This window comes from Myotis brandtii, unplaced genomic scaffold (assembly GCF_000412655.1).
Source record: "Myotis brandtii unplaced genomic scaffold, ASM41265v1 scaffold1105, whole genome shotgun sequence".
Taxonomy (NCBI): domain Eukaryota; kingdom Metazoa; phylum Chordata; class Mammalia; order Chiroptera; family Vespertilionidae; genus Myotis; species Myotis brandtii.
The window spans coordinates 581,482-594,072 of NW_005353770.1; the positions used below are offsets into that span (position 1 = coordinate 581,482).

General features: G+C 40.3%; 1 protein-coding gene across 4 annotated transcripts in view; it reads right to left on the reverse strand.

Annotated features, from left to right (window-relative positions):
- Positions 1-12,591, reverse strand: part of COMMD10 (COMM domain containing 10) — a 154,317-nt gene that overhangs the window by 129,301 nt on the left and 12,425 nt on the right. For all 4 annotated transcript variants that reach the window (XM_014544179.1, XM_005857349.2, XM_014544184.1 and 1 more), the window contains exon 5: positions 582-692. In XM_014544179.1, the coding sequence (XP_014399665.1) occupies positions 582-692 (111 nt within the window). The remainder of the gene's footprint in view (positions 1-581; positions 693-12,591) is intronic.

Genomic DNA, 12,591 nt, shown 5'->3' on the forward strand with positions numbered 1-12,591 from the left:
CATAAAACTCTTTAACCTTTGATAACACACCCAAGTTTTCTGAAACAAATACTAAAGAAGAAATCACCATGCAGTACAAAACTAATCAAAAATTCTATTTTGCAAGAGTTGAAATCTAAACATATGCACACACCTACTACAAAAACACAAACACAACGCAGATCATCTTCATATTCCAGTATTGGCTGAACAACAATATTCCCTCTACCATATGTATTCAGGCTAAACCACAAAACACCCAGGAATATCCACAAATATACAAGACATTAAAATTATAATTTTATATGGCTACTACCAATTTTTTCCACTGCAGAATTTAAAAGAAGACATTAAGAAATGTTCTTGCAAGAAAGGCACCTTACAAGATAAGCTATTTCTCAAATAAATAACAAAGTGATATGTGTAAATATGACATCAAAACCTGTCACAAATAAGGATCAGTTGATTTGTTAAACCTTGTTTAATTTTAATTGAATTGTGTTTAAATTTTCAACCCAGAGAACAAAATCCTGGGTTGTGCTAAAGTACAAGACCTAGTAAAAAAAAAAAATACATTATTTCAGTGTGCTACCATTTCTTACCTTTGAATCTTCATTGCTCACTCCTAGCTGTAATACAGCTTGAGGAGATTTTAGTTTTGCTTGAGCAGAGTGAGCCATCTGAAGGTTAAGCTGCCATCCAACCGTCTCTAGCTATAAAAGAGAAGTGCAGATTAGAATCAGATGATACAGAAGGAAGAAAACACAGAACTTTAAGCAAATCTCCACTTAGCAGGAATGAATATGGATAGCCTGGACTATATGGAAAGTCAGCTCCAGAGCTCCTTTAACCTGCATACTCTGCAAATTCTTCCTTCAGGCTCATTATATTGGCCTCATGCCATGCCTGTCAAATTCAACAGTAAAACTGGTCTTTAAATACAATCTGCTCTAAAAATAAAAATTCCAAGATTAAGCAATAAAGCACACTAAGAGAGTCAATGGTTTTTAAATAGTGCATTACTATTTTAAAATAGTATATTTCAAAGCCAATGATTTTTAAGTAGTTATGAATTTTAACTAGTAAATAGTATATATTGGTCATAATCCCTTCAATGACCTTCCTTTATCTTTCAAAACTCCTTGTATTAGGTAGAACACAGGGAAGACGTTTTTTCTTAATTTAGAGAGAAATTGAAGTACCCAGATGGTAAGAGGTTCACACATTTAGACACAGTTAGTGAGACTGGAATAGAGCCAGGCAAAGAATTGCTATCTACTAGTGAGCAGGTGTTACCCAATAGACTATCATGCTTTCTAAAGTACTCTAACTTACTATGGTTCCCAGTCATGACACAAACTAATTAGAATATTTCCTTTTAATTTATTAATTAGCACAATAGCAAAAGTTAATCGAGTAAGGCAAACATAGTAAAGACAGGTTAAAGCGGCATAAATGTGGCTTTATTGAACTTGACAGATTATTGGTTTCTCCAACCTCAGAACTATGAGTACAAAATTTTAGATTTAATTTCCAGTAAAGCTCAAGTATCATTATTTAGGGAAGTATTATGAAATGCCAATTGTCACATGCCTCTGACAATGACTCCGATTTAGTCAACTACCTTAGCTGCACTGGTAAGAATGGCAGCCTCAGAAGAATTTTTACTTAATCAGAATACTAATTGCTAACTTGGAAGCCTGTTCAACAGTTAGAATCACAGCAGTGACTCAAAGCCAAATTGGAAAGAGAGCAATGGAAGTATTATCTATTCGAGAGAGGATGTGATGTGAAAATAAAGATACAATTCTGTTCTCTCTGGCACTGAACCTTTTAGAAGTTATGGGGAAGATGTTGCAGAAACATAATCCATAATACCACAAGTAAAATATCAATTTAATAGTGCATGTTAAGTAAGGATCCTTAATGCATTGATCTTTAACACTGATCACAGTAAGTCTTTAATACCAGCCCACCACTGTTTTCAATAGTTATACAATAGAGCCTACAATAAAACAGGGGGAAAAACATGACATAACCACTCTCGTATATACAAGCATATATACATGGCATCTTCTAGGATTTCATATGAACCTATAGGATACTTCTTTGATCTAATTTAACTGATTCTATCCTTGTCTTGTAAGCACTTAAGATAAATGATGAAGATAAATATTGCTTTAAGTGAACAGCATACCCCACTGTGGTCAGATCTTTGCATAAATTAATATATGCTTAGTCACTGCATACAGGTATGTGGGAGAATTAAAAAGAACTTAAAGCTTATGCTTTGGTTCATGCTTAAGCTGCACTCACGAGTTACTTAACCCAGGTTAAATCACAATCTTCTAAACTCTCAATTTACTCATATGAAATAGAAATAAGTCTATCTGAACTATCTACTTTTCTAAGTTATTGGTAATCTATACTAATAAAAGGGTAATATGCAAATTACCCGTCACTCCACAACAAATATGGCAGCTCCCATAGCCACAAAGATGGTGGAGCCGGCCAGAGCGGGCAGGATGCTTGGCTTCCTTCGGGCAGGACACTTGGCTTCCTTCGTCGCCCCAGCAATGAAGAAAGCCAAGCCTCCTGCAAGCCCCGGCCGGCCACCAAGGGCCAGCCTCTGGGCGGCAGCCACGGAACCAGCCCAAAGTGGGCGGGAGGCAGCTCTGGCCCAGAGTAAAGGCAGAAGGCGGCTCCAGCCAGGAGTGAAGGCGGAAGGTGGCGGCCAGAGTGAAGGCCCGGGTCCCGGGTGCCAGAGGGAAGCTGGTGCCGGCAGCCAGGGGAAGGAAGGCTTATTCTTGCACAAATCTTCATGCATCGGGCCTCTAGTATCAAATAAAAAATTAAATTCCCATATTCAATGTGTTTTGGAAACTGCAAAGCATTGTAAATATAAGACATTTTGATCACCTATTTTTTTCTATGGTAACTTTCAAATAGAGTAGGCACTTTATACATAAACTAGAGGCCCAGTGCATGAAATCATGCACAGGTTGGGTCCCTCAGCCTGGCTGGCGATGGGGGCCAATCAGGGCTGTCTCACCCAGTCTGGGGGGAAGGACTGCAGGAGGTTGGCAAGCCAGGGGGGTGGGACCACAGAAGGTTGGCTGGCTGGCCGGGGGGAGGAACTGTGGGAGGTTGGCCGGCCACAGAAGGTTAGCTGTGGAAGCTCACTGACCACCAGGGGACAGCTCCTGCATTGAGCGTCTGCCCCCTGGTGGTCAGTGCATGTCAAAGCTACCAGCCGGTTGATCCATCATTTGGTCGACCAATCTTAACGGTCACTTAGGCTTTTATACATATGTAGATTAAACTGAATTAAAATGAATCAAAGAACACTCACAAGAAAAGGTAATTTTTTTTAAAGTCATTTCTGAAAAGAGTTTTGTGGATTGGCTTTCTTTAATTTCATAGCCCTTCTATTGAGTTTTGTGATTTAAAAAATATTTGTCCCACGATCACATGAAAGATTAATTTAAAAAGAAAAATAACACTGGTAAGCTCATATGTAGGTATAGGCATATATACAGATGCACAAAAAATTTACAGAAAATGATTCAGAAACCTTAAATGAAGAAATATAGAAAGAATAACTAGAGTTATAAAAGAACACTTTACAGTTACACAGAACAGTAAGAGAAACAAAAGAGACTTTTAAGTGAAAGTAGGAGACAAAACCAATACTACTTGAGAGAGCTATTCTTATTATCACCATTTAACAGATTAGTAATGTAAAATGTCAAAACTTAGTGAATTGGCTCAGCCAGCGTGGCTCAGTTTGAGCATCAACCTATGAACCAGGAGGTCACAGTTCGATTCCCAATCAGGGCACATGCCAGGGTTGCAGGCTCGATCCCCAGTGTCAGGTATGCAGGAGGCAGCTGATCAATGATTTTCTCTCATATTCATATTTCTATCTCTCTCTCTCCCTCTCCCTTCCCCCAATGAAATCAATAAAAATATATATTTTTAAAAAATTTAGTGAATTGGAATAAAGAATACAGGGTATCCCCAAAAAATGTATACACACTTTAAATAATTCTTAGCTCCAATGGGTTAAATCTGAAAAGAACGAAAATAACTGGAATTAATAACTATTCAAAGTGTGCCTACATATTTTGGGGACACTCTATATATGGAAGTTCTTTATATTATTATTGCAACTTTTCTCTAATTTTGAAATTATACCAAAATCAAAAACGTTACAAGAAACTGATTCAAGTAAGAATCAGCAAAGGATACTAAATCTAAGTAGTGAAAGTTTGACGTGGAATGCAGAGTCACAAGGCATCTACCCACAATGGCTTTTTAGTTACAAAAAAAAAAAAAAAAGTAATGATGCAATAGAGAAACAGCATCTTTACCAAGAGATCAAAATTAAGATCACCAAAAACTGACAAAGGCATTCTTTCACAATGCAAAATTTAGAGGTTGTGGAAACAAGGAGAAAGTAGCAAATGTGACTAAAAGCAGCAGTCAGAAAGGAGAAAAATCATAAGAGTATGGACCGAACTTTTATACTGTCTTAGGTGCTGGGGACATTAAAATCAATAAACTTACCATCTCTGACCCAAAAGCTCCAAGTCTAGTAATGAAGACAAAACATGTACAAAACAATTGTGATATAAGATATCAATAAATGAAGAGATATATACCATGTTCATGAATTTAAAGTCTCAGTATTGTTAAGATGTCAATTCTTTCAAAAGTGATTTACAGATTTAGGGCAATCCAATTAAATTCCCAGCAGGCACTTTTTATAGAAACTGACAAGTTGGTTCTAAAATTTAAATGGAAATGCATATGACCTAAAAAAGCCAAAGCAGTTTTTTTTTAAGTTGGAGAATCTACACTACCTAACTCTAAGATTTATTATAAAGCTACAGCAATAAAGACAATGAATGTGGCACTAGCAACAGGACAGACATTTATACCCATCAACTGACTCCTGGTGAAGATGCCAAGGAAAATGATGCTGGAGCTAGCTACTAGATGCTTACATGGGAACAAAATGAACAGCAACCCTACCTAACACCAAACACAAAAATGAACTCAAAATGGATCATCGACTAAATGTAAGTACTAAAACCTTCAAAGTTCTAGCAGAAAACACAAAAGACAATCTTTGTGATCTTGGGATAGTTATTAGCTAGAATATTAAAATCATAAACCATAAAAAAATTATAAATTGGACTTCATCAAAATTAAAAATTCTGTTCTTCAAAAGTCACACTTAAGAAAAAGGAAAGGTAAGCCACTGACTAATAAAATATTCACAATATATATACCTCACAACGAACTTGTATCCAAGCTATATAAAGAGTTCTTACAACTCAATAATAAGACAAAGAAATACACACAAAACTGGGCAAGGATTTGAACAGATAGCTGACAAAAGAAATATACAAATGGCCAATAAACACAAAAAATAATGTTCAACATCCTTATGTTCAATATCCTCACACACATTAAAATGCTAAAATTTAAAAGAATGGCAATACCAAGTGCTGGCCAGGATGTAAAAAAATTGCTAATTAGAATGTAAAATAGTATAAACTGTTTGGCAGTTTCTTATAAAACACCAACGCTACAACCTGTCAACCACCCCTAAGTATTACCCAAGAGAAATTAAAACATACGTCTGTGTACATAAATGTTAACAGGTTTATTAAAAATAGCCCCTAACTGGAAATAGCCCAAATATCCATCAATGTGAATGGATAAACAAATTGTGATATATCCTTATGATAAAATACTACCCTACCCTACAATAAAAAAAAAACAAACTTTAATATATGCAACATGGATGAACCTCAAAATCATACTCAGTGGAATAAGCTAGACAGAAAAAGTACATTTGTATGACTCTATTGTTATAAAATCTTAGAAAACGCAATCTGTGACAGAAAGCAGATTCTGGGACCAGGTTTAGGAGATGACGAGGCTGCCAAGGGGCATGAGGAAACTTTAGAGCAGTGGTTCTCAACCTTCCTAATGCCGAGACCCTTTAATACACTTCCTCATGTTGTGGTGACCCCCAACCATAAAATTATTTTCGTTGCTACTTCATAACTGTAATTTTGCTACTGTTATGAATCATAATGTAAATATCTGATATGCAGGATGTATTTTCATTGTTACAAATTGAACATAATTAAAGCATAGTGATTAATCACAAAACAATATGTAATTATATATGTGTTTTCTGATGGTCTTAGGCGACCCCTATGAAAGGGTCGTTCGACCCCCAAAGGGGTCGCGACCCACAGGTTGAGAACCCCTGCTTTAGGGGGTGATGAAAATGCTCTGTATCTTGATCTCATGGGTATACAACTATAAAAATTCATCAAAGTGTACAATTTAAAAGGATACTGATTGGAATGTGTAAGTTATAATTTACTAATATTATGTTTAAAAAGATACAATATACTAAATGCTGTAATAGAAAAATGTATAGATACAATGGGAGAACATCTTTAGCTGGCTGCTACCAATCACCTTTGCCATCCTCGTCATTGGCAAGAACATAAGGCAATAAGCCTCCAAGGAACAAGCCACACTACTTGCATCCTAGAGAAAGAATCCTCTATTGTGACATCTATAAATATACTAGAGGCCCGGTGCACGAAATTTGGGGTCCCCTCAGCCCAACCTGTACCCTCAGCCCAGCCCACACCCTCTCCAATCCGGGATCCCTCTCATAATCCAGGACCACTGACTCCTAACCGCTCACATGCCTGCCTGCTTAGTCGCCCCTAACTGCCCCCCCCCCCGACAGCCTGATCACCCCTAACCGCCTCTGCCTGCCGACCTGATTGCCCTTAATTGCCACCCCTGCCAACCTGGTCACCCCCAACTGCCCCCCTCTCTGCCCTGGTTGCCCCTCACTGGCCCCACTGCCAGCCTAACAACTGCCACCCTGCTGGCCTGGTCAACCCCACTGACACCCCCCTGCTGGCCTGGTCAGGTCACCCCACGCAGCCTGCTGCTCAGTCGTTTGGTCACCCCTCACTAACCCCCCTGCCGGCCTGGTCACCCCACGCAGCCTGCTGCTCAGTCGTTTGGTCACCCCTCACTAACCCCCCTGCCGGCCTGGTCACCCCACGCAGCCTGCTGCTCAGTCGTTTGGTCACCCCTCACTAACCCCCCTGCCGGCCTGGTCACCCCACGCAGCCTGCTGCTCAGTCGTTTGGTTGTCCCTCACTAAGCCCCCTGCCAACCTCATCACCCAACTCAGCCTGTTCGGTCGTCCATTCGGTTGTTTCGGATGTGACGGCCCCTGGCTCCTTATATATATAGATAAAGACAATGTCAGGATCTCAGAAATGACCATTATGTAATATGGTATCCATATTATATAGATGTGTATACTACCATATATCACATAGTTGCAAATAAATAAACTTTAGTCAATACTGTACAAAGCATACTGTACAAATCACACTGCATAAAGCTACCCATTAGGAAACGTCTAGAGGACATCAAAATACAAAAGTAGCCCTAGCCAGTTTGACTCAGTGGATAGAGCAACGGCCTGCGGACTGAAGAGTCCCCGGTTCGATTCCTGTCAAGGGCACATGCTTAGGTTGCGGGCTCGATCCCCAGTTAGGGGTGTGCAGGAGGCAGCCAATCAATAATTCTCTCTCATCAATTTTTGTTTCTATCTCTCCCTCTCCCTTCCTCTCTGAAATCAATAAAAATATATATTTTTAACAAATCCAAAAGTAACTGAACCAATGTCTTTTTTTAATGTCGCTGCTACATCAAATCATAAGAGGTACAAATGTTTTATTACAAATATCACAACTTAGGGATACTTCTTAACTTATACCCTCAAGTTTAGATGCCACACAAGTCATTGTAGGCCCTGGATGGTTTTTCTCAGTGATTAGAGCATCGGCCCTCAAATGGAGGGGTTGTGGGTTTGATTCCAGTCAAGGGCATGTACCTCAGTTGCAGGCTTGATCCCAGCCTAGGTTGGGGCATGTTCGGAAGGCAACCAATCGATGTGTCTCTCTCGCATCGATGTTTCTCTATCTCTCTCTCTCTCTCTCTCTGTCTCTGTCTCTCCTCCTTCCTTCCATTCTCTCAAAAAAAATCAACGGGGGAAAAAATATCATCAGGTGAGGATTAACAAAACAAAACAAAAAAGTCAACCTAGTCTTACTGCTAGGGTGGCATGGAACTTAATTATACTGCTTAACACACAAACTTGACCAAAATACCTAATCATGGTCTTTTTTCTTTTTTAAGTATATTTCTATTGATTTCAGAGAGGAAGGTAGAGGGAGAGAAAGAGATAGAAACATCAATGACGAGAGAGAAACATTGATTGGCTGCCTCCTGCACATCCCCTATTGGGGATAGAGCCCGCAACACAGGTATGTGACCCTGACCATGCCTTTGTCTGGAATCAAACCCGGGACCCTTCAGTCCACAGGCCAATGCTCTACCCACTGAGCCAAACTGGACAGGGCCCTAATCATGGTCTTGATATCCAAGTTGTAAGGTGTTGAGGGAAAACATCGATGAATCTGCCTTCAAACTGTTTGCTACCTCTCTATATACCAAGAATATATGAAGCTAATAGTATAAGTTTGAGGACACTGAAATATAATTCAACTAATGCTCTCACAATTGGCAACACTCTGAAAAGGTACATCAAAATTATTTAGCAAGTACACATCTTTGAATAGTATGACATAATAAGAGTAATTTTGCTAACAGCACAGTTCTTTGGCATTAGTGAAATCTTTATTTAATTTATTAATGGTTCTGGTTTTAGCTAATTATGTATGAAGCAGAGAATACATTTCAGTGCCAAATAAGATAGATCAAGGTCTCTTGGATCTAAACCTCTTTAAATTGATTGCTGCATCAACAGCTAATGATGTCATTTTTTCCCCCTGGAGAATCTGTTTCAAGCTAAAGTAATTCTCTCTATATTCATCCACTTTTAAAGAGGACAAGCTGTAAATGATTGAATCTAGTATTCCAGCAAAATTCAAGTCATGAAACAGGTGAACCATAAAAGGCTTAAAGTACAACCAAAATGAACACACACACACTCAAAAAAAAAAACAAACAAACTAGGAAATAGCCCTAGCTCGTTTGGCTCAATGGACAGAGCCTCGGCCTACAGACTGAAGGGTCCCAGGTTTGATTCCAGTCAAGGGCACATGCTCGCATTGCAGGCTTGATCCCCAGTAGGAGGTGTGTAGGAGGCAGCTGATCAATGATTCTCCTCATTGATGTTTCTAACTCTCTCTCCCTCTCTCTTCTCTCTGAAATCAATAAAAATATATTTCAAAAAACAAAAAAACTAGGAAATACAAAATACAATCCACACCCTCCTCTCTTTACTGTTCTTATCTCTACCAATAAATATAAATATCCCTTTTATAAGAAAACTTAAGAAACTGAACATTAAATAGGACAATTTATAATGCACGGATATTGCATATTTTTGAAAACCCACTATATCCCAAAGGTATTTAAAGCAGTGAAATACAGCAGTGAACAAAACAGACTAAAATTCTTGCCCTTGTGAAGCTTATTATTTAGTAGTAGAGACAGACAATAAAAAAAATAAATAAGTTAAATATATAGTGGGCCAGATAATAAATTTTACGGAGAAAAATGAAGTAAGAAAGTACCATAGAGGTGGGGGCACTTTTCATTATGATAATCAGGGCAAGACTCACTTATCAATGTGACATTTACACAAAGAGCTGAAGAAGATAAGGCAGGCCAGCCATATGAAAATCCAGGAAAAGAACATTTGAGGTAGAGATTCAAGTATCCAAACTGAGCCAGATATAGGATGCTAAAAGATGAAGGTCAAGAAGATAGATAGTGGACCGAGGGGGACAAGGGGGATTATAGAGCACATAAGGTCTTAAAGGCAATTATAAGAGTGGGTCATGTAAGGCCTTAAATGCAATTGTAAGATCTTAAGGGCTTTGGTGAGTTTGGAGCAGAGAAGGGATAGAATCAGATTTAACAATTTAAAATAATACTTTTAGAGTTTCTATTCTGGTAATAGTAGGAAGTAGTTTATATTAACCTCCTTACAAATAAAAATTATAGCCTCTAGACAAACATTTTTTAAAAAACAATAATTTGAAGGCACTGTAGAAGAACTAAGTTCTCCAGGCAGAGAATTTGACTTATAAAAGAAGGAAGGAATCCCACGCAAGGTGAGAGATGCACATTTATATGATTTTTCCCAATCCATGCAGCATGGGATGGCTGAAAGTCAAATATAAAGCCTCAGATTTGGCTTGAGGGGTCCGCAATCCGACTCCTAGATATTTATCCATGAGAAAAAAAAATATGTCCACAGAAAAAGTTTTATACAAGTGTTCAAAGCAGTCTTATTTATAATAACCAGAAACTGGAAATAACCCAAATGTCCATACATAAAAGTATGGATAAATAAATTGTGGTATTTTCATACAATGGAATATGACTCAGCCATCAAAAAATTACCAATACAAGGAACAACATGGGTAAACAATAAATGTCTTAAATGTTGAGATATTAGCTAGACACACTTATTTGAGTCCATTTATATTAAGTCCAAGAACAAACAAAACCAATCTATGGTAATGGAAAAATTGAAACTAGGCACTTTCCAAGTCATGAAAATATTCTCTATTTTGTTATGGACAGTAATTAAATGGGTGTACGTTCTGAAACTCATCAAACTGAACACTTAAAAAATCTCTACAATTTACTGCAGGTAAATTATATTTCAATAAAAAGTAGTAAATATAGCACCATTAAACCTCACAAAAATTTATATTCAGTTAATTTCAGCACACGGAAAACTGTCTTTTACTTGATTCATAGCATACTAATAATAACTAAAATAACAAAGAAGGCAAAAACTTGAGTAGAATGGGGATATAATTATTGTAAAATAAATTTCCTATGAATGCAGAAGATAATGTTAAGAAGCATTTAAATGTCAAATAAAAATTTCTAATTTTTTATACTCTATATAAAATACAGGTATTTAACAATTAATGAAGCAAATAATTAGTTGTTACACTTAACAATAAAGTTAATCATATAATGGCTTTAACAGGGATATTTTTTTAAGAATGTTATAAGAATACTATTATCTTAGGAACAATGGCCATCCATTTTTAAATATAGATTTCTCAAGAATCTACAAGAAAATACGATGAAATTTCACTTTATAATGAAACTAGAGGCCCAATGCACAAATCCGTGCACTTTGAAAGGAACTGTGGGCCACGAGGCTGTGGTGGGCACGGGGGTGGGTCTCGGCCCATCCTCCACGCCCCCGCCCAGCCCTTCCCGCCTCAGCCCCCGCTCCCACTGCCACCGCTCCCACGCACTGACAGCACCAGCCCCACTCGCACCTGCTAATGGCGTGGAGCAATTGGGGCCGGCACTGTCAGCAGGTGAGATCAGTGGCTGCTGCCCCAGTCGCCCCTCAGGAGCAGGGGGAGATGGAGAAGCCCTCAGAGGTGATCGGGGCCGGCAGCGGGTGTGATCAACAGCTCCAGCACCAGCAGCGGCTGCAAGTGGGGCTGGAGCCAGCAGTGGATGCGAGTGGCAGCTGCTGGCCCTGATAGTCCCTCAGGAGCAGGGGGAGGTGGAGAAGCTCTAAGGGCAATTGGGGCCGGCAGCCGCCGCTCGCACCCACTGATGGCACCGAGTGATCAGGGCCAGCGCCAGGCACCGGCAGCGGGTGCAAGCAGCAGCTCTGGCACCAGCAGCAGGTGCGAGTGGGGCTGGCACCAGCAGCAGGTGCAAGTGCCAAGCGGGACCACGGTGCGTGGGAACAAAGAATTTCAGTAACCACCAGAGGCTTGCCCCAATGACAGTGACTTGTGCCCCACCTTGGTCTGGTGCCCCCGCTCACCTGCTCCACCATTCCACCACGGCCGACACCCACCATGTTCCACGCTCTGCTGCCTGCTGTCAACACCCACCATGTTACGCGTGTGCCCCTTGGTGGTCAGCGCACATCACAGCAACTGGTTGTTCGGTTGTTCCACAGTTCATTCTACTTGCATATTAGGGTTTTATATATATATATTAGAGGCCTGGTGCACAAAAATTTGTGCACTTGGGGGGGTCCCTCAGCCTGGCCTGTGCCCTCTCGCAGTCTGGGAACCCTCAGGGGATATCCATCTGCTGGCTTAGGCCTGCTCCCTGCGGGATCGGGCCCAAGCTGGCAGTCAGACATCCCTCTGGCAGCCCAGGAGCCCTCGGGGGATGTCCACTTGCCAGCGGGGAGCAGGCCTAAGCTGCAGTCAGACATCCTTAGCGCTGCTGTGGAGGCAGGAGAGGCTCCTGCCACCACTGCTGTGCTGGCAGCCGTCAGCCTGGCTTGTGGCTGAGCAGAGCTCCCCCTGTGGGAGTGCACTGACCACCAGGGAGCAGCTCCTGCATTGAGCGTCTGCCCCCTGGTGGTCAGTTTGTGTCATAGTGAACAGTCATTCCCAGTCATCCTGCTGTTAGGGTCAATTTGCATATTACCCTTTTATTATATAGGATAGAGGCCTGGTGCACAGGTGGGGGCCGGCTGGTTTGCCCTGAAGGGTGTCCCGGATCAGGGTGGGG